Source organism: Lithobates pipiens, unplaced genomic scaffold (assembly GCF_037356315.1).
Source record: "Lithobates pipiens isolate NorthernLeopardFrog02 unplaced genomic scaffold, aLitPip1_a1.2 Scaffold_13, whole genome shotgun sequence".
NCBI lineage: Eukaryota > Metazoa > Chordata > Amphibia > Anura > Ranidae > Lithobates > Lithobates pipiens.
In genome coordinates, this window is record NW_027507718.1 from 32542851 (window position 1) to 32566601 (window position 23751).

A 23751-nucleotide genomic window follows, 5' to 3' on the forward strand; every position below is an offset into this window, starting at 1 on the left:
ATAGCTGCAAAGGGTGGGCCAACTCAATATTGAACCCTACACAATAAGACTGGGATGCCATTAAAATTCATGTGGGTGTAAAGGCAGGCGTCTACTTTTGGTAATATAATGCATGTTCAACCTAACCTTCACTATGGCAGAACACGTAAACCTTGGGTTGCTTGTATTCGATATTTACTGTAGGGGATCAAACTCATTCAAGAATGACTTGTAAACTATTGCTTGGGGCTTGGGTTTTTTTATTTTATTTATTATTAGTCAATTTCTTTTCTAAAGATTTCAACAAAATATATTGAAAACATTGTACAAAAAACCCTGGACTCTGAGTCACTTTTTGTTTTATTTCTCCAGCAGCAAGGCCATCTCTACTTTATGGTCCTGCATGCTGCTATCTGATGCTGGCGTGGGAATCATTCATGGATGTGAAAGCCCCTTCAGGAACCGTAAATCACGCTGTTAGTGCAAATCCAGCAATTTGTCATTTTTCAGCACTGAGCTGCCTTGATAATAGAGCTAGGCAGTCTTGTGCCAAATTATATTAAATCTAACCTTATAAATCCAATGTTCCAGTGCAGAAATTATACTGTGTGTTACATGTCATTGAATATGTTTTTCCTTCTGCTTTTACAGTAAGGCATTAAACAAAAAAATTACATACTCGGATAAAGGAAATACAGTTTCAGATATCATTTTTTTTTTTCTTCTTTCATGTACCTTAGTATCAATCATATTTTTTAAAGGCTAGCCATATTTATATTTTTCTGTACTCCTCTTTTTACCTGTCCTCAAATAATTTATTTTTCCTAGCTTCTGAATTGACACGTTGTATAGTTATATCTGCATTAATGCTTGGACAGAAAACTAGCAATGCCTGCAAAATTTGAAGAGATGGTAAATATGAGTGGCGCATTCCTGGAGATAACATGATAGATAGCCCAAAAGGTAGTGCTGCCACTTGTAAAAGTTTACGAATGATAACTTTATAAATTTGCTATAGTTCTGCATATCAAAAATGTTGCGTATTTGAATGTAAATGAGGGACCAAATCAAATCAGTGTTTGGAATTTTTCATTCTTGCAAGGCATAGAATATCCCATTTGCATCTGAAGCAAAGTTGTAGCCAAAACTTTTCTTTTTTTTTTTTTGGTGGAAGGATTATAATTTATTTCAGTTTGTTGCTGTCTTTGTCACTTGTCAACCTCATATTTAGTGTCACCCTGAACAGGGTAGCATGGCTGAAGACCCATACACACTATCAGATTTTCTGCTGAGTTTTTCCTTTAGATTTACCAAAAGCAAGGGCCTGCCTGATTGCATACAAATTGAACTCCTAAGGTTTGACCTCATATTATATGGTTTTGGTAAATCTGAAGGAAAGACTGATAGTGTGTATGGGGCTTTATTCTGACCTTTCTCCACTCTACTAAAAACAAATGTTGGAACTGATTTTAACCTAACTTCTGTCCTGCAGACCACAGAAGTTAGGAGGAATCTCCGTATATAAAAAAAATAAAGCCATCAATTTAATGGTTTCCCAAAAGCGTTAAAAACAAGACATGCTGAGAATGAGAACTGTCATGGTCACTTGTGCTCTCAACCAAACTGTCAAGCCATTCAATGGCTGGTTTCATAACTGATCACATGTGTAGCACCATGGCAACTACAGATCAAACAGAGGCTAGAATGGCGGCTTCCTACGCTGTAAAGGATAGGAATATTTCGTTCTGCTTTAGTGAGATCAAAGACGGTAGTAAAAATCTAGCAGAGGTTTTTTTTTTTTCTTTCTAGTCTATGCAAAACTAAATGGAAAAAGCTTTGCTTGTACCTGACTTATACCTGCTAAGTTCTTTTAACCCCTTCCCACCCACAGTCTGTATATAGCTGTTCACTAAAAAGATGCTCAGTGCTGGGGATATGTTTATAAACTTCCCCTTCTTTGAGAGCCTCAAGTCGATACCGTATATACTCGAGTATAGGCCGACCCGAATATAAGCCGAGGCCCCCAATTTACCCCCAAAAAAACTGGCAAACTTATTGACTCGTGTATAAGCCGAGGGTGAGACATGCCTGTCCATCCCTGTGTGTGTGTCCGTCCATCCCTGTGTGTCCGTCCGTCCCTGTGTGTCCGTCCATCCCTGTGTGTCCGTCCATCCATCCCTGTGTGTGTCCATCCATCCATCCATCCATCCCTGTGTGTGTGTGTCTCCATCCATCCATCCATCCATCCATCCCTGTGTGTGTGTGTCTCCATCCATCCATCCATCCATCCCTGTGTGTGTGTGTCTCCATCCATCCATCCATCCATCCCTGTGTGTGTGTGTCTCCATCCATCCATCCATCCCTGTGTGTGTGTGTCTCCATCCATCCATCCATCCCTGTGTGTGTGTGTATCCATCCATCCATCCATCCATCCCTGTGTGTGTGTGTCTCCATCCATCCATCCATCCCTGTGTGTGTGTGTATCCATCCATCCGTGTGTGTGTGTGTGTGTGTGTGTGTGTGTCCAGCCTACCTGTGTCCCGAGCCTTTGTCCCGAGCCTCCGTCCCGTGTCGTGCCTTGCCTTCGTCCCGTCCCGTCCCGTCCCGTCCCGTGCCGTGCCTTGCCTTGCCTCCGTCCCGTGCCCTCTTCGTCGGCGGCCATTGTAAAATTCAAAAGCCGCGCCTCCTCCTTCGCCTGTGATAGGCGGAACACTGAATTTCCCAGCAGCCTGTGTTCCGCCTATCACAGACGTCGTATCATCCTCGTCCGTAGTACGAGGATGATACGACGTCCGTGATAGGCGGAACACAGGCTGCTGGGAAATTCAGTGTTCCGCCTATCACAGGCGAAGGCGGAGCCGGAGGCGCGGCTTTTGAATCAGAATGGCCGCTGTCTGTCTGCTCGACACGCTGATCGAGCGGGCAGACAGCGATGACTCGAGTATAAGCCGAGGGGGGCACTTTCAGCCTCAAAAAAGAGGCTGAAAATCTCGGCTTATACTCGAGTATATACGGTACTTGGTTCTTAATCCTATCCTATGCACACAGCTCAGATTTCCACTGATGATCTGGTACCAGGCCACAGAGGTTCGCAAGCTTATGACATTGTACTGTACAATGCAGGACCTGTGCCACCACAAGTGGTGGCAGCTGGACTTGCATTGTACATTTTGACTTAAGGTAGTGACAGCGACATGACTGGTTGGAGACCAGCTAGAAGAGCAGCATGGAATGACCAGTCATAATTTGCAGAAAACAAATTAGAACTTGCGCTGAGGAAATATACTCAAATTAATGGTGAAGAAATAAGACTGCAGCTGCTGTTGCAAAGGTAATAGACCTTAAAAATGAATAACAGAAAAAACGGCGCTAGCGGAATAAAGTGCCATAACAAGTGACGTACTAAACATATAACGCCATTATATAACAAGTGCTAATATCAAACATATTAAGAAACGTGCTAAACGAATAAAAGTGCTGGGTGCTTTAAACGGTGCTTTCAGTGGTGATGAAAAAACTCTATTCCTTGAGGTGGTGATCCCCTCTGGTAACCCCACTCACCAGAGTTGCTGGACCCTCAGCTTTGCAGTCCAGTGCTCAAAGAGAGCTTAAAGATTGAGGGAGATGATGTATAGACCATCCAGAGACTTAATCCATAGGTTCTCAGAAGAATCCAGAATGTTGGAATATGCTGGGGTAAAAAGAGAGAGAACTCACATGTGAAGTACCTCTGATACACACACACACACACACACACACACACACAGCGCAGTGAGTGTGTGTGTGTGTGTATCGGAGGTACTTCACATGTACGTTCTCTCTCTTTTTTTACCCTGGAATATTCCAACATTCTGGATTCTTCTGAGAACCTATGGATTAAGTCTCTGGATGGTCTATACATCATCTTTAAGTATAAAGATGACAGCATCCATCATAAGTGAGACTGAAGTTGCAGTCATTAAGAATGAATATACTAGGAAAGCTTCCTGTGCTTCTTAATCTGCACTGTGCGATCCTTTTCAAAGAATGTCTTCCCCCAAATGCTGTTTCCTTTTCTTCCCAAACTGCCATAGCTGAGTCAGACTTCGATGCACTTATATAATTACATACTATAAGTTTTGAGGATCCATGTTTTGTGTTAAGTTCTGATCCTTCTGGTTAAACCCTAGCCCTTCTGCTAAGCATGTCTCAGACAACAGTTGGTTTCCACTCAAATTGGCCTTATGGCCCATACACACAATCAGAAAATCGTATGAAAAATACCACTTTTGAAGCGATCATGCGATAATCTGATTGTTCGTACACAGCTTTTGAGTGTCGATCATGACAGTTCATCTGATGGGACGAGCATGAACATTTTTCTCGTATGACACCAGATCGCACGATTTTCATTTAATCAGTAGAGTTGTCCTTCGAAAATGCAATGCAACACATTACAACACTATCAAATTTTTATTCTGTTGTGCAAGAATTTTCATAACTTTAGTAAACGCTTCATTTTTGGTATGAGACTATCATGCAAAAAAAATACGGACAATCATTTGTCTGATAATCTCATCATGTGTACCAGGCATTAGTTTGTAATAAGTAATTTGCTACCAGTGTTAAATAGAACATTTTAATTTGCTCAGCGTTACATACTTGAGTATCCCAAGCCATTCTCTCTGGAACAGTAAGGAGATGTGATGTAAAATGACTTACTAACATGAGATGCTTGTTATCCAGCCCAACCAGTTTCAATCCTAATGTACATGTGTGCCATCGGCTTGTTCTTCTAGAGAAGGACTAACTGCAACCACAGGGTGGTACTGTGGGCACACAGGTAATACTCTATCACATCCACTTAGATTAAAGAGTTTGATTATGGACTTTTTAGGGACATAAACTAAAAAGTGCATAACCAAACTCTTCAATCAGCCTGTGCTTGATGCGTGCTGGTGATTTTTTGGGAAATGACAACAATTTGTGTAAGTTGTTTTTGTTTTTGATACCCCCCTTCTGCACTGGAAAAATAATTAAAATTTGGACAACCCAAGAATGCATGTTTAAAATAACACTAAACTCTGATTAAAAAAAATCTATTCAATATATATTTTTGGCCCAAAAAGTACATTCTGGTGCTCCCATCTGCCGCCCAATTCTCCACATTCCCTTTTGCCGTGGTCCGAATGCCTGTTATAAAGGTAGCTACATTTGTTTTCCATGGTCCCACTGTATGTAGGAATGTAGCTGCCCCCTCTCTTGCTCACTTCCGAGATGGGACTATGGACTATGGGATTTGTATTACCCACATGACTGCAGCTAACGTACACTGCCCATTCCAAACAAAAAAGAAGTTAGAAGCAAAAGGAGTGGTACAAGAGCTCGCTGAGGTCATTACAAGGAGCAGAAACATGATTTCAATAAAAATAGATTACAGGGCCATTAAATTGTGTATTTGTATGGATTATTTTTGGATAATAAGGATATTGGGTAGTGTCACTTTAAAGAAAGTTCTAATAAAATCAAGCCAGTGTCCCGCTCTTTGATGAAACTGTGCTAGCATAAATAGACCACAGGGGAAGATTGTGTGCATGTTGCTTTTAGTGGGTCTCTTCTAGTTTGAGGCATTTTCTGAACATAACGTGTAGATTGGCTCTGAGGTGCTTGAATGCTGCAGGAGATTTGCTTCTAAAAGGCTCTCATTTTCTGTACTTAGCTGTGAACTACTTAGCTGTGTTTTAAACAAATTCAGGTTGCTGTTACAGTCTCATCTGTCTAGTGCATTTATTTTATCTAGACAAAAGTGATAGTAAGTAATTTAGGTTATGATCACACACATTGCCTTCTCCATAATCGAGCTTGCTATTTTGTGTGTTAGAGAGAAAAAAAATCTGGCACAATTTTTTTTTAAAGGGATAAACATGTTCTACTTCCCTGTAGAGATGGGCTTGGGCGTGTTCGAAATCCTACGTGCCGAATCCTGCCAGGAAGTCGACACTGCACACGGCTAATCACAGGCAGTGAGATATTTCCCGGTTCGCAGCTGAACAAATCGGGAAATGTCTCGCTGCCTGTGATTAGCGCTGTGCAATGTTGGCTTCCTGGCGGAATCGGGCACATGGGATTTCTAACACGCCCAAGCCCATCTCTACAATGGTTTTACACAAAGTAGCCCTAATCCTCCTTGTCAAGTCCCCCTCCGGTGCTTCATGGTGAAGGAAATGGCTTCTCAGTGTGGTACACGCAATCCTGAGCTGCGCTGTCTGCGTCTATAGAAACAGAAGACACTCTGCCCTGCCCCCCCCCCCCCGCTCCCTCATCACAGGAATTGATTGACAGCAGCAGAAGCAAATGGTTCCCACTGCGATCAATCTGCTCTGTGAGATTACTGAAATAGCTCTCTGCTCTCAGGCACAGCACTGCATCGAGATCGGGCTCAGGTAAATAATGGGTGCTGGGGGGGATCCTGTGGCACAGAAGGGTTTTTATTTTATTTTTATTTTTTTTTATTTTTTTTAGCGTAGTGATCATTTTAAATGCACTCACAGTAGTCAGATCAGTATTAATAGTCTTCCACTAAATTAATATTTAGTGGAAGAGCTTTAATACTGAGCTTTCTGGCGTTTTAGGGACTAATGATGTATTTTTTAGGAGATCTGCAGGGTTGCAGTTTATGAAATGTATGAAATTCTTTTATTTATTTTTTTTTCTAGTGGGGCTGATAGCTTTTTGTCTCTGCTATCGATGATCTCTGCATTCATTTTCCAATTTTAAAAAATTTATTTTGAGGCATTGTCTTCTAGCTGCTCTTATAGTTGCTTTCCGACACTGGAAATCCCCCCCCCCCCCCCTTCGCACATTTTGAAGTGGGCCAAGCTACGTGATGATATTATGACAATGGAGACCATAATAGGTGAAGATAATAATGACCCTGAAAAGAACTGTACTATGTGGCACTATTGGTGAGGCCATAGAGATTCAGATAGCTTCAGAGCCTTATCTATGTGTAACCTTCTCTACTTTCATTACCAAAAACCCTTGTAAATAAAGTCAGCCATAGATGGTTCAAATCTCGGCCGGTTCAGCAGGGACCAGCCGAGATTTAAAGCATCTGTGGGCAGACTGATTGTACCCAAGTTGATCCATCTATTTATTTTTTTTATTTTTTATTTTTACATGGGATTATTTCCAGTGGCAATAATGGTGTTTTCCTGACTACCCCTGCTCCACCGGAAGAACAAAATAGCTTCTCAGGACACTGGCTGTGTTAATGGGGGAATAGAGCCATTTTCTGTCCTGCAACCTCTGGTTGCAGGAAATAAAATTGTATCATCTGTGGCCTGCCTGACACACTAATTAAAAAAAAAAAGAAGTTTCCTATCTTTTTGAGTGTATTTCAACCACATGCTTGCATGAATTACTTGAACAGCCAGTCTAAGCTTCCCTTTGTAGTTTGCTAGCTAGGTTTATTGAATTCTCTACTTCTTATTCTTGTTTAACTATAATGCCGCACACACACGACCGGACTTTCCAGCAAACTAGGTCCGATGGTCTTCCTGACGGACTTTCAGCGGAGTTCTGACGGACTTTCCGAATGAACAGACTTGGCCACACACGAATGGACTAAGTCCTTTCGAAAGTTTGTTTTGAACGTGATGGCGTAAACGGGACTAAAAAAGGAAGTTCAATAGCCAGTAGCTTCCCTTGTGTCGTATTTGGTCCGTCGGACCAGCATACAGATGAATGGTTCTCCCGATAGGAATTAAGTCCGGACAGATTTGAAACATGTTCTATTTTTAGGTCTGTCTGATTTTTTTATTTTATTTTTTTTTAAACGAAAAACGATCGGATTAGCCCACACACGATCAGACTGTGCAACGGACTGATTCCGTCGGACCTAGTCTGCCGGAAAGTCCAGTCGTGTGTACGCGGCATTACTTAGTCTTCCCACTATAGACTAGTTGCTGTTAGTGATGGCTATATGATGTTTATGGCTCCTTTCTGTATCTACATTGTAACACGTTTATTCTGATTTGTGACGTTTCATATTTGTTTTTCTCTTTATTTTCAATTTAAAATAAACAATATTTAGCCTAAACGTGAAATGATTACATCCGCTGTTTGCAGGCCTAAATTGTGTCCTAACTGTAATTGTGTTAAAGCTGTAATGCAGTTGGACTAGTAATTCATCTGAAAATGTCATGCCCGGGTTAATTCTTTACCTTTCACCAGTTTGGTTTCTGTACAGTGATTCTGTGAAGGTGAATTAGACATTTGTCTGTGGAAGAATGGTTTGTAAATGTAATGTTGCTGTTGATGAGACCTTGGGGGAGTCGAGATGCACTAGTCTAATTTATAGAGGCTTTTGCACAGACAGTGACCACAGACATTTTTCTGCTGCCCTGCATGGGCTGTCAAATAGGAAAGCTGCAAGCCATTTTAAATACAAATCTGCAAATCACAAGTATAAATTCTAAATGCATTGGGATGTCTGCAGATCAGCTTTAAACAATTATATTTATTTTAGTTATATGGATTTTTCCTTCTTGTTGCATGCTTGCATAGTTAATCTAGTTGAAAAAAGACACAAGTACATCCAGTTCAATCAACAATGAAAAAAAAAACACACACACAAATCAAAAACCTTCATATACACTATCCTGTACCCATTGTTGATCCAGGGGAAGGCAAAAAACAAAGCATTAACCAGTTTGCTCGCACGGGATAAAAAATTCCTTCCCTGGATCAACTTTTCCTATTAATATTAGTATGCAGTTCTATTATGTACATTCTTGTGTGTCAGGTTACAATAGGATACGTTCGTACAGTTTCTTAATTCTAATCTCAGATCAGATTTTTTTATGTCAATTTCAAGTTTTCTCATATACATTTTTATGTTTCTTGCAGGCAAGATGTTGATATGGTAAGCTTACCTCAATAGCAAATCTGCCATGAACAACTCAGAGGGATTGCAGGAGGTGGAGGCTAGCGATGAGCCTGGAAATGCAGACATCAATGAGTCTGTAGAAGCTGACCTTGAACTTCCAGAAGTCGAAGAAGAGCAACATTCACACCCTTCTCCCAACTCGAGGCAGGAGCAGGAGAGACAATTTGGGCAGGATGAAGAAGGAACACTTGCAAGATCCGCTAGTACAGAGAGTGGATTTCACAACCACACAGATACAGCGGAAGGGGATGTCATAGGAGGCCAAGAAGATGGGTATGACCTGGACAGAGCTCAGGAAAATGAGGATGAGAATGCTTATGCTGTTCAATACAGGCCAGAGTCTGAGGAATATACAGAGAATGCAGAGGCTGAGCATGGTGAAGCACTTCGTAACAGAACTCTACCCAATCACTTACATTTCCATGGTTTGGACCAAGAGGAGGCTATAAACGCAGCTTATTCTGGGTATGTCTACACACACCGGTTATTTCACAGGGGTGAGGATGAACAATATGCTGAACCATATGCAGACTATGGACTGCAAGAGCATGTTTATGAGGAAATAGGTGACACACCAGATTTGGATATCAGAGAGGGTCTTCGACTCTATGAGCAGGAAAGAGAAGAAGCTGATAATTATAGGAAAGAAGCTCTGGGTGCTCGACTTCATCATTATGATGAGCGGTCAGATGGTGAGTCTGATAGTCCTGAGAAAGAAGCAGAGTTTGCTCCCTATCCAAGGATGGATAGTTATGAGCAAGAAGAAGACATTGACCAGATTGTAGCAGAGGTCAAACAGAGCATGAGTTCCCAAAGTCTCGATAAAGCTGCTGAGGACATGCCAGAATCTGAACAAAACTTAGATCTAGCTGACCCCTCTCAAGTTAGTGGAGGAGGCCATGTTACTAATGGCAACCTCTCTACTGCCTCAAAAACTGCTGCTAATACAGGAGAAATAGTGCAAAGGTACAGTAAAGAAAAACGAGATGCCATCTCGCTGGCTATCAAAGACATTAAGGATGCTATAGAGGAAGTAAAGACAAGGACAATACGTTCTCCATATACCCCTGACGAGCCAAAAGAACCAATTTGGGTAATGAGGCAGGATATCAGCCCAACAAAGGACTGTGATGATCAGAGACCACTAAGTGGAGATGTAAGTATGATTAATTGTTGTTTGAAGACTCCATGTAATGACTAAGTCTATAAGCAGATATACAATATAGCCACACATTCAATTACTATGCACAACACAAGTTTTGGGAAGCCTGGTTTTGAGGCTTGCTTAAAAGACTGCTTTCAATTTTACTGCCTGGATTTTTTTTAATAAATATTGCGATATGTAGTGAAGTACACCACAAAAATATTTAGGACTTTGCTCAGATTAGTCAAAAATCAAAACCCTTGTAACAATGGTAAAATCCTAATGAATCACACAATAAACAAAGATGCTCATTTTTAACTTTATTAGCTATACCAGTGATGGCGAACCTTGGCACCCCAAGATGTTTTGGAACTACATTTCCCATGATGCTCAATTTCAGTGCAGAGTGCATGAGCATCATGGGGAAATATAGTTCCAAAACATCTGGGGTGCCAAGGTTCACCATCACAGAGCTATACAAAAAAATCTCTGAATAAGATGATCTTCACCACCTTCGATGTTGATATCAAACAATGTATATATGCAGTCTTTACATATAGCTGTACCTATACTTATGTTAACTGCTTTCTTTTATGAAACCATACAAACAATTGAAAGCAACATTGTAAAATCCCCCTTGTAACAATGAAACGAAACTTGGAGCTATAGCAATTGCTGCTTGTGATCACTCTGCAAGCAGTGGCGGAACTACCGCCATAGCGGCACATGCAGCCGCTATGGGGCCCGCAGCTGACAGGGGCCCGTGGGAAGGATGAGGAATGCATACTGTGGAGGGGGGCATCACCTCCCGCATGTTCCCCCAGCCAGCGGAAGCGAGGAGAGGAAGAGGCAAGCTGTCTGTACGAGCAGAGAGCTGTAATAGCTTTCATTTGAATGTCCTGTGTTCCCGGGGCTCACCGTCACATAGCCCCACCTCTTGGCCCGGCGTCTTTGATAGACAGAACACCGGTCCAATGCGGGACATGTGACATCATCAAAGGCTGCAGGCCAAGAGGTGGGGCTATGTGACGGTGAGCCCCGGGAACACAGGACATTCAAATGAAAGCTATTACAGCTCTCTGCTCGTACAGACAGCTTGCCTCTTCCTCTCCTCGCTTCCCCTGGCTGGGGGACGGTGCGGACGGTGCTCGCCCCCCCCCCCCCACTCTGAGTCAGCCCCACACTTGCCCGCAGCCATTTGAGGGCTCCATACTGGACTGCACTCCACATCCTCCCCGGTAGTTCTGCCACTGGCTCGCCTCTTCCTCTGCACAGGTGAGGCTGCAATTGTGACTGCACATTCATTCAGCATTTCTCTAGTTGTTCTAATTCTAACATTAGTCATTGGTTACATAAAGGAAAATTACAAATGCTGATCTTTTAATTCGTGTTATATGGTAATTTTTTGAATTTGAATTGGCAAAGGAAACTAATGTTTGAAAAAAAATTTATGTCTAAAGAACATGTAATGTACAGTGCATTTTTGCATGTAGGAATTATCTTTACTACATATTTCTGATTTTTTTTTTTTTTATTTTTTTTTTTTATTTTTTTTACAGCTATAAAGTTAACAGTATTAGTGTTTGCATTTTTAACCACTTTCAGACCGGACCAATTTGCTGGTCAAAGACCAGACCACTTTTTGCGATTCGGCACTGCGTCGCTTTAACTGACAATTACGCGGTCGTGCGACGTGGCTCCCAAACAAAATTGACGTCCTTTTTTTCCCACAAATAGAGCTTTCTTTTGGTGGTATTTGATCACCCCTGTGGTTTTTATTTTTTGCGCTATAAACAAAAATAGAGCGACAATTTTGAAAAAAACGCATTATTTTTTACTTTTTGTTATAATATCCCCCAAAAATATATAAAAAAACATATATTTTTTTCCCTCAATTTAGGCCGATACGTATTCTTGTACATATTTTTGGTAAAAAAAAAAATCGCAATAAGCGATTATTGATTGGTTTGCGCAAAAGTTATAGCGTTTACAAAATAGGGATAGTTTTATAGCATTTTTTATTAATTTTTTATTATTTTTTTTTTACTAGTAATGGCGGCGATCTGCGATTTTTATTGTGACTGCGACATTGTCGGGGACCCATCGGACATTTTTGGGACCATTGTCATTTATACAGTAATCACTGCTATATAAATGCAGTGATTCCTGTGTAAATGACACTGGCAGTAAAAAGGGTTAACCAGTGGGTGGCAGTGTAGGGGTTAAGTGTTCCTAGGGGTGTGTTACTAACTGTGGGGGGGTTGGGCTTTCATTTAGTGTACACTGATCTCTGCTCCAATCACATGGAGCAGAGATCAGCGTCACTAGTTGCTAGGCAGAATGGGAAAATGTTGTTTATACAGCATTTCCTCCATTCGGCCGCTCCGTGAGACGATCGCGGGGATGCCCGCGGCGATCGAGTCCGCGGGTCCCGCGACCGGACTCACGGGGGTCCCGACCAGCGCGGTCAGCACGTCCTGAGTAAAGTCATTCAGGAGGGATCCAGGCCAGGTGTCGGTGAGTGGAAATCACAGTGGAAAGCTCTGGAAGAGACATGCCAGGAGTTGGATGTAGAGCCAGAGCCCCCCACTGTGAGGCAGCCCCACACTTGCCAGCAGCCATTTGAGGGCTCCAGTATGCATTCCTCATCCTCCCCGGTAGTTCCGCCACTGGCTCGCCTCTCCCTCTGCACAGGTGAGGCTGCATTGTGCTCGGGTCACGCTGCATTGGGCACAGGTGAGGCTGTATTGGGCATGGGTCACGATGCATTGGGCACAGGTGAGGCTGTATTGGGCACAGGCAGGCCACGCTGCATTGGGCACAGGTGAGACCACATTGGGCACAGGGGAGGGTGCTTTGGGCACAGGCCACACTGCATTGGGCATAGGTAAGGCTGTATTGGGCACTGGACAGGCTGCATTGGGCACAAGTGGGCACAGGTGAGGCAGTATTGGGCATGGGCAGGCCACGCTGCATTGGGAACAGGCAGGCCACATTGGGTACAGGTGAGGATTATTGAAGCGCTAACACCAGCTGTTTGGAGTATCTTTATCTGTTGATTGTTAAACGTTCTGGAATATGTATATTGCTATTGTGGTGTAGGATCTGGGCCTGTTGTCCCTCCATCCCTTTGCTTCCTTCCTTCTTTCCTCCTTCATCTCAGACTCGAACCACACCCCCTTTGAGCCACGCATTTTAAACCACGCCCACTATTTAATTTAAGCCCCGCCATTTTTTTGTGGGGGGGGGCTGTTTGAGGGGGGGGGCCCCATACAACATTTTGCTATGGGGCCCTGTGATTTCTAGTTACGCCCCTGTCTGCAAGTAATCCCTTGCAATCGCTACACATGCAGTCACATGTAGTAATGATCAATCCATGCAAATTTGGAGCATTGTGCTACTATTAAGTGATGAATCTCTAGTATGCTCTCTACTTAATTTTTTTGTATCTATAGTACTCAATAGTGATTGCTCGCAGGCAGTGTCGGGACAAGGTCAGCTAGAGCCTAGGGCAAACAGGCCAAATTGTGTGCGCCCCCCCCCCCCCCAAAGGTGTATGAGCATTATGTGTTAACAACCCCCCCCCCCAAAGAAAAATTGAGCAGTAATCTGCATGGTTCCCCCTCCTCACAGTATAAATCCACCCTCCTAATGAAATCCCCCAGCCCAGCTTAATTTTTGCCCCCCAGCTCAAATTCTCTCTCTCTGTCTCTGTCTCTCTCTCTCTCTCTCTCTCTCTCTCTCTCTCTCTCTCTCTCTCTCTCTCTCTCTCTCTCTCTCTCTCTCTCTCTCTCTCTCTCTCTCTCTGTCTCTCTGTCCTCATATTCCCCCAGCACAAATCCCCCCACCCCCAAAGAAATGTTCTCCTCCTAGCACAAATCCTGTACTTCTCAAATTTCTCCTCCAAGCACAAATCCCCCCCCCCCCAAATAAAATGTCCCTTCCTAGTAAAAATTTCCCAATCATCCCTAATAGCACAACCCCCCCCCCCCAAATTTCCCCTCCAGCACAATTCTTACCCCCTGCCACCCCCCCAAATACCCCCACCCAACACAAATTCCTTCCCCCAATCTCATGGCGCCCCCCACCTTGCAGGATATCACAGTGCCCAGGACAGCCACACCTCCTGCCCACTCCTTGTCCCAGGCCTTGATTGATCATGCTTTTGCCCTTGTATGTTCACGAGAGGGCTGGGGGAGTTGTGTTTACCATTCTTAACCCTGTCTGTTCTGTGCTGGCAGATCTTCATTATTAGTTGTAAACTGGAATTGCCACTAAATGGTGTATTGGTCAGGATGTTAGTCTAAACAATTTAAAACACTTTAAGGTGTGTGTGTGTAGCCAGAACATTGTTACCCTATCACTTTTTTATTCCTGTTTGTGTCCCTGTTAGGTAGAGTGACCCTCTATGTGTGTCCTGGTGACCATTGCCACTGGGTCAGAATGTGAGGAATACCAAATCTTATGAGATGTCATCAGAAGAAAAACGGAGGGGAAATCTTCTAACAGGGACACTTGTTTCGGTGATAAGTGTCTAAAAAAGGATATTGTATCTTCTGGACAGGAAGTGAAGATAAATCTCCCTAAAGCAGCCTTTCTCAACCTTTTCAACACAGAGGAACCCTTGAAATAACTTTCTAGTCTCAATGAACCCCTGGTAAAAATTACTATATCTACAACTCATAATATATTAGTGTGATAGTAAGTGGGAAGAATGTTCCTTACATTGTGGTCATAGGAAAGAGCCCCCCCCCCCCCTCCTTACAGATGGCTAAAAAGACCGATGGTGTCAGTTGGGAACTTATCTGAGGGGCAGAAATTACCCTAGTTGAAAAACCCTGCCCTAAAGGGACACAGACGTAAGAAAAACAATCGTGGGGTTTTGCGCGTTCTCTACTCTATCGAAAAAGAAAAAAGTTTGGCTATGCACACACACACTTTAATGTAAGGTTGAGCTTTATGTTTTTTACAAAGACATGGTTCTCAAGTCTGACCAAATTATGCCATACACAGCTAGATGTCTTGCCAAAAACTGGTAAGAGATGCCACCATAACATGCCACAACTTTCCTTCTCAGTAAAGGATTTTTCAGATAGTCTGTGTATACTAGACTGGCTCAAAAAATAACAAATGCCCCCCCCCCCCCCCCAAACACACACAAACTCACATATAGGTTATAATGTCTAATTTCTTTAGGGTTAATCTAAAAGAATAATATTGTAATCCAATGTCCAGGGGCAGCTTGCCCTCCAATCTTCCTTTCCTCAATTTAGAATGTGGGTAGGCCCACAACATCATCATATGCAATACTGGAACAGTGGTGGTAGCTGGTCCTGCAGTGTACATGTTGACATCAGTAAAAGGAATGGTGACATGGGCAGAGACAAGCAAAAAGGTTTCAGGGGATTAAGGTAGGCATTCTTCTTTCCTATTAATGTTCACTAGACAAAATGGGAATTTTATATCCTGTGTATGTGGGAGGTGTGGGGAAAATGCTTTTTTATTTTTTTGGACCAGGGTCACTTCTACTTTAATCATTGTACTGCCCAGTTACTGCAAGTCATGCTCAGTTTGCTTGTCTTACTATTCGTACAGTATTATATTGAATTTCACAAATATTTGTTTGATTCTCAAAGCTGAACTTCAGGCATTTTTCCCCATGCAGTGGGGCTGTGCCCACATTGCATGGGTTAATATACCAGAAAGAGGATCCTGGAATGATATATTTGAAGGCTGGATATTCTTTTATAATTTGAGGCTTGATATTCTCTGTTTTAGGGGGAGAGTTTTGAGAGCACATAACAATTGTGTGAAAGGCAAAAAATGAATACATATTAAGAGACACCTCTAGCGTGAAGAACTATATGGATTAGATGTTTTGGGAACTTGATTTAGCACGCTAATTTTGCACATTTATATTACATTATTGTTTGTGATAATTTATTACTGTCCAAGATCACTTGTTTGTCACTTGCTTGTTATTTTATTATCTGTGTGTTGTGAACACAAATAGGTTTTGCAGCTAGTTTTGAGTTCTGATTATCACAGTTCTTTAAATTCATTCACGTTTTCAGTATTAGTTCACTTGGTAGCGCAAAGGACCTGCACATTTAAGGCTCCATGCACACTGAAGCTGATAAACTGCAGTTTATTGGAGTTTGGGCGTTTTTTGTAAAAGCCCATAAACTCCACTCTATGTTAGCCTATGTGTCCATGCACACATGGACGTTTTTCAGCTTTAATGAGCAGTGGAGTTTATGGGCTTTTTTCTGAACGCCAGAAATTCGCGTTCAAAGTGCCGTTTTTCAGCGGCAAAAAACGACAAACGCTCATTAACGCTCATTAACGCTCATTAACGCTCATTAACGCTCGTTCATTAGTGTTCGGCATTCTATTTTTCAATGCATTGTGGGATTTTTGGAGTGTCCTCTGTGTATTTTTATAAAAAACGCCCATTAACGCTAACGCTGTAAAACGCTCATTAACGCTCATTAACGCTCATTAACGCTAGTATAAAACGCTGTTAAAAGCAGGTTTTTCAACCAGCGTTTTCTGCCAGCAATCTGGCGTCCAGAAATAGCTTTTTTGAGCTTCAGTGTGCATGGAGCCTAATAGGTTTATTGCGCCTGGCAATCAATACCCTGATTTAAATTTTTCTGGTACAATTTTCTTATCGAAATATATGAAAAGAAAAATAGCTAAGGTGATCCCACACAGGGGATATGAGCACTAAGAGCATCATTGTACAAATTAAGGATACACATTGAAAACATGTTTTGTAGAACGAACTGTCGAACAACAATAACCTTCCGGTTGAGACCGGGGTTCAACTTAGGGTGGCGGAGCTAAATTGCTCAGCCAAGCTTAGACTGAACTTGTGCAACAAACAGGAGAAAAAACAAACGGGGCGGTGGGGGATAGACGAGACAAAACAAACAAAAAGGAGTAAAAAAAAGGGGGGGCAGGTGGGTAGGCCAGGTGTCAGAGGAGGGGAACAGGAGAAGAGAATGAAAACACGGGGAAGGAAAAGAAGTGGAAAAGATAAAGGTTCCCCAGGCCGGGGGGGGGGGGTAGAGAAGATCAGTTAGAGAGGCCTAGGCTGGTCAGATGCAAAGTTGGAAGAGCGTAGGACCACCACGGGCTCCACACCTTAAAATATATTGGGTGTGGGAGTCATGGAGGAAACTAGACATCTTCTCATTAATCATGAGTTAAGATACTCTTCACCTATGCAAACGAGACAGCCGGCCTCTTCCAGGCCCTTGCTATTGCACACTTCGAAGCGATAAATAGGTGTCCAATTTCTGCTGATAGGAGAAAAGGCCTGGGATCGGACAATGGAGTAAGGCCAACTTGGCATCTTTTGCGGGTGGACACATGGAAGAGGGTAAACAGAAGACCAAATACCCTCCACCAGAATACCACTAATCGGGGCAGGACCACCAGATATGAAGTTCATCTCCACGCTGACCAAAGCCTCAGAAACATCTATCACTGTATGATGGGTTTGATTTGGCAATACGGATGGGACCCACTGCCAGTGGAGGAGTACCATATAGGTTGCCTCCAGGGTAGAACCAGGCCTTGCTCCAGTCTGCCAAATAGAAGGGGAATAAGGCCCGCTCCCATTTGGGGACATACGAAGGAAGTTGGGGTCCCGCTCAAGTTAAGAAAGGAGAAAAATAAAGGATATGGTACCAGGGGATCCAGCAGAGTGTAGACATGTATGGTCAAAGGCTGTTTTCTTGTATGGAAAAGTGTTGTAGCAACTGAGTGAGGATATCCAGTGTCGCAGTTGGAGATAATGAAAAAATTACACTGGGGGAGCTTCATGAGTCTCTTGGAGTGAAGCCCACGAGGGGAAGGTGCGGGTTCTAAGAAAGTGCCAGACCTGAGAGAATCCATGGGCAGACCACCAAGAAAAGACATGTTGTTCTAACCCGGGGGAAAACATTAAGAAGAGGGCGGAGCAGAAGGAATGGGGACATGAGCCCACCGGAGTACCAAACTACATCCCAGAGCTTCAGGCTATGGGCCATTTGCAGCCTGAGTGAGGGGGGACGCAATTTAGAAGGAAGCTATAAGAAGGAAGAGATAGGGACCGGTGCACAGTTGGCAAGTTTCAGGAGAACCCAGAGAGAAATATCGGAGGTAGCCTGGAGCATCGTGAGCTGGGAAATTTGTGCAGCCTGATAGTATTTTGTGATATTTGGGACTCCAAGCCCATCACACAGCCTATGGACATATAGGGTAAGACGGGAAATCCTAGGGTGCTTGTTAGCCCAAATGAAGGAGAGAAGTATTTTTCTGCAGAAGGCACAAGAAGAATGAGGGGATCTGAACCGGTAGGGTCCGGAAGAAATACAAGATCTTCAGGAGGACCGTCCTCTTGACGCCATGAATGTGGCCAATCCAAGACAAGGTGGGGAACCATCACAAAGTTATAAGTGCGGAGATGAAACGTAACAAAGGATAGAAATTGACGGAAAAGAGAGAAGAGTAAGAGGGAGTCAGTTTAATACCTAAGTAATCTAAAGAGCAGCCAGCCCAATGGTACGGGAAAGTGGATTGGAGGTGCGTGACCAGGGAACCTGGAAGGGAAGTATTCAGTGCAGTCGTTTTGTGCGGGTTAACCTTGAGCCCTGAGATGGCGGCAAAGAGAGTTAAGAGGGAATGTAGATTGGATAGGGAAACAAAGCGAGTTAAGAGGGAATGTAGATTGGGTAGGGAAACAAACAGGTTAGTAGGGGTCAAGAGAGCGTCATCCGCAAACATATATACCTTGTAACAGTCGCCTGTGTATGGAATTCCATTAATATTCGGGTCAGCTCTAAGAGCTATAGCCAGAGGTTCAAGGGCAAGGATAAAGAGAACAGGAGACGGGAAGCAGCCCTACCTTGTTCCTCTGGAGATGGGGAATGATGGCTGCCGAGGGAGAAGAGTAGAGTTCAGACAGCCATGTGAGGATCAAGTCTCCGAAACCCCACTGTTAAAGCACATAGCGTAGGTAGTCCCATGAGAGGGAGTTGAAAGCTTTGTATGCATGAAGTGAGAGAAGAAATCCTGGGATTTTGCGGTGATATAATAGAGTAATCAGGTGAACCATTTTCTGAAAATTGCCCCTGATTTTTATTTTTAAACCTCCAAAAGTAAAATGCCACCTAGAATTTTTTTTCTTGTTTTTTTTTTTTTTTTTATACATAAATGTTCACTGTAATTTTCTGCAGCCAGCATTCACAAAGCACCTCACAGGTTCAATAGGAATGTGCTTCCTTAAACATACATAGTCGTTTTCCCTCTGCTTCCTGTATCTCTGGTCATATTTAGGGCTGAAACAAATAATCGATTAATTGACAACTAATCAATTATGAAAATAATTGATTAATTGGCCAGTAACATAATGGGGTTAAAAAAAAAAACTAAAATGAGCCCTTTTATAGTACAAAAATATAATCACTACTGTAAATATTACTTTCACTGTTCTACAGTAAAAAATTAACTCCTTCCAGTAGTGATTTATCTGCTTTTTTTTGTACTATAAAGGGCTAAAACGTCTTAGGCCTGGTTCACATCTATATGTTTGTTGGTGCTTTTTGCAGAAATGCACTACAGTTCATTTACATGGTTTCCTATGGGACCCGTTCATATCTGTGCTTTTTTCAGCCGCTGCATTTTTGGAAAGGGTCAGGGGCTTTTAACGCAAAACTGAGCTTTTTTGGTTCTTTATTTGGTTATTTATTCAATGGAGAAGCTGCAGAAAATAATATAATGCTTTTTTGCAGCAATTTGTGTTTTTTCATCTGCCCAAAAAAAAAAAAAACGCAAATTGCAGTAAAATCATGCGCAAAAATCAAAACGCACAGCAAAAAGCACTGCAGAAAACAGATTAAATGCAAATACTGCATAGGTATGTGTACCGAGCCTTATGCTGGCCTCACGGATCAATTTTCAAGGGGAGAATATTCAGATGAAAAATCTTTGGTCATTCGCTAAATGAAAGAATTTTGTTTGAAATTTTCACTTCGTTTCTGAACAAAAACCGATGTCTGAAAATTCCTTTGACCAAGAAGTTTTCTATTATTTCCAAATTTTCCCATCACTGTGGTTGAAAATGAACGTCAGTTTGACCCACTTTTTCTTTTTAAGGTTATTAACCGATTAATCAAAACAATAATCGGGCAACTAATCGATTATGAAAATGTTAGTAGCAGCCCTAGTCATATTCAAACTTTCAAGACAGATTTGAATATGGGTGTTAGAAACTTCTTAGTACTGACTTCTTAAAATAAGAACCACAAGGAGAGTTTGACTTGTTTGGCAGTAGTTCTTCTACATCACAAGCAGAGGTTTTCAGAAAGGGAGGAGAGAGGGGTGAATTGGTGCAAGACACCAATGTCTGGGTGAAAAACTGAACTTTACAGGAAGTAGGTAATGCTCCTTGTAGGTGTCTCAATGTTTAACTTTTAGCTTGATTGTAGTATATATAATATATGAGAATTCATGAAACTAACCCAGAGTATGCTTTCTGTTCAGACAAGTAGCTATATAGCTAGTGTTTCTCTGACCCCAGAGCCCGCTTGGTTATAGATGATTTTAATCTTGCTTCTTCTCTGCCTAAATAACTAATCGTTTATGCAAGCAGTGGCTATTAATTGTATATATTTTTCATTAACATAAAAAAAAAAAATCAATTGCTAAAATATGGATTTATTAGCCGCTAGAAAAACAATAGAAGGGTTCTCACTAAACGCACATTGAGATCTGGTGACTGTGGAGGCCATTGGCTTACAGTGAACTCATTGTCATGTTCAAGAAACCAGTTTGAGATGATTTGAGCTTGGTGACATGGTGCAATATCCTAGTGGAATTAGCCATCAGAAGATGTACACTGTAGTCATAAAGAGATGGACATGGTCAGGAACAATACTCGGGTAGGCTGTTCGATGTTCAACTGGTACTAAGGGGTCCAAAGTGTGAAAATATCCCCACACCATTACACCGCGAGCCTGAACCGTTGATACAAGGCAGGATGGATCCATGCTTTCATGTTTTTTCCACCAAATTCTGACCCTACCATCTGAATGTCGCAGCTGAAATCGAGACTCCTCAGACTATACAACATTTTCCATTTCTGTTGTCCAATTTTGGCGAGTCTGTGTGAATTGCAGTCTGTTTCCTGTTCTTAGCTGACAGGAGTGGCACTCTGTGTAGTCTTCTGCTGCTGTAGGCCTTCTGCTTCAAGGTTGGATGTGTTGTGTGTCCAGAGATGGTATTCAGCATAACTTGGTTGTAATGAGGTTATTTGAGGTAATGTTGCCTTTCTATCATCTCAAACCAGTCTGTCCATTCTCCTCTGATCTTTGACATCAATGAGCCATTTTCATCTACACAACTGATGCTGATTGGATATTTTCTCTTTTTTTTGGACCATTTTCTGTAAACCCTAGACATGGTTGTGCGTGAAAATCTCAGTAGATAAGCAGTTTTTGAAATGCTCAGACCAGCCCTTCTGGCACCAACAACCATGCCATGTTCAAAGTCACTTAAATCCCCTTTCTTCCCCATTCTGATGCTCGATTTGATCTTCAGCAAGTTGTCTTCACCACATCTAGATGTTTGCATGCATTGAGTTTCTGCCATGTGATTGACTGACTAGCAATTTGTGTTACCAAGAACATGAACAGGTGTGCCTAACAAAGTGGCCAGTGTGTAGATAGAAACTACTACGCTGGACACAGAGCTAGTGACCACCACACTGGGCAAAGTGATAGTAACCAGCATGGAATGACATGCACAACAGGACAGAAAACTGCAACAGCCTGAAAAAAAAAAAACACTAGGCCCAGAGTCTAACCACTATTACCACTAGGGATTTAGAATGGATGGCTAGGAAACTACTAAGAAACATGGGCTGAACCTCAATGATGCAGCCAGGAAACAGCTAGCATGAAGTTCTACAACAGTGAACATAACAATGGAGCAGTAGTGACTTGCAACAAGGGATAGAAATCCTCTGTACTAGAGCTACACGATTAATCTTTAAGAATCATTATCGCTATTTTTTTTCCCCCTTGCGATTTTGACAAAGAATTTCCCGATTCTTTCTATGCAGAGGATTGTCTCTGCTCTGCTGAAGCCCACTGCCAGATATCACAGCATTCTTTAGCAGTGGAACTAAGTATAAACATTGTAACGATTTGTCCTTTACATCAAAGGAATACACCTTAAAGAGTAAATGAGGAAAGTTTAACCATTTAAACGCTAATTGCAAAAAAATTGCAATATTTTATATCACACTGTATTTGCGCAGCAGTGTTTCAAATGCAATTTTTTATGAAAAAAATTACACTTTACTGAATTTAAAAAAACTAACCAGTAAAGTTAGCCCATTTTTTGATGTGAAAGATTTTACGCCACGAGAATCATGATCTTTATTCTAAGCAAAAAAAAATCGTGATTCTCATTTAGGCCAGAATTGGGCAGCTCTATTCTGTACCCATTTTTAAGACCACACTACTAAATGTAGGTCATGCACATTTTACAATGTTCTAGTATTTTTATTAGATCATCTGGCTATTGTTTTGCAGAATGGACATTGCACTCTCATATTAACGCAGACTGAAATATGTGATTATTGCACTAAGCCAATAACAGGTAAAATTCTATAGATCTTATAGATTATGGCACTTTACATACCATCAAAATTCTCCGAACTGCCTTTATGAATAAAGACTAGTACACACGTTTAGAAAATCGAATTAAAAATACCGCTTTTGAATCGATCGATTGATAATCTAGTTATAATAGTTTGTAAAAGGCTCAAAGCTTTCGCGAGTCTAGCACGACAGTTCATCTGAAATTATCAGAAGGGATAAACACAAAAAATGTTCTCGTATGATTTTCATTTTATCAGTACAGTTTTCGGCCAACGGAAACGAAAGAATACATTACATCACTTCCAAAGTTGTATTGTGTTGTACGAGAATTTTCGTAACTTTAGTAACCTCTTCATTTTCAATATGAGACTAGCATACAAAAAAAAAAAAAAACTGCTGATCATTCATTCGATATTCTCGTCATGTGTATGAGGCTTAAGCAAGAGTTCAACATTAATGCCGTGTACATGCGACCATTTTTTTCGTCAGAATAAACTCTGACTGTCTTTCTGACAGAGTTCTGCTGAAACGGACTTGCCTACACACAATCACACCAAAGTCTGTTCATTTAGAACACGATGACGTACGACGGGACTAGAAAAAGGAAGTTCAATAGCCAGTAGCCAATAGCTGCCCTTGCGTCGTTTTTGGTCCGTCGGAATAGCATACAGAAGAACGGTGTTCCTGATAGGAATTGATTCCGTCGGAAAGATTTAATACATGTTCTATTTCTAGGTCTGTCAGAATTTTTGAAAAAAAAAGTCAGATGAAGCCCACACACGATCGGAATATCCGCTAAAAAGATTCTGTCTGACTTTTTCTGCCGGAAAGTCTGACCGTGTGTACACGGCATTACAGGAACAAGTTTGCAAAACTGATATTGGTTTTTACAATTGCCCTGATCTGTTGAAAATCAGACAATTCTTGTTGTGCCAGCTCCTTATTATCACAGTAATGCTGCAGCATCCACTCATTCCATTGTGGCACTAATCAATAATGAATAAGCAAGATAAGAAACCTGCTTTACATTATTGAACAGGTTT

General features: G+C 41.9%; 1 protein-coding gene across 4 annotated transcripts in view; it reads left to right on the forward strand.

The window, feature by feature from the left end:
* Positions 1–23751, forward strand: part of APBA1 (amyloid beta precursor protein binding family A member 1) — a 224896-nt gene that overhangs the window by 120616 nt on the left and 80529 nt on the right. For 2 of the 4 annotated variants that reach the window (XM_077474963.1, XM_077474962.1), the window contains exon 2: positions 8940–10064. In XM_077474963.1, coding sequence (XP_077331089.1) covers positions 8940–10064 — 1125 coding nt within the window. Of the gene's footprint in view, positions 1–8868; positions 10079–23751 lie in introns of all 4 variants that reach the window. The other 2 variants (XM_077474965.1, XM_077474964.1) reach the window with 2 other exon arrangements.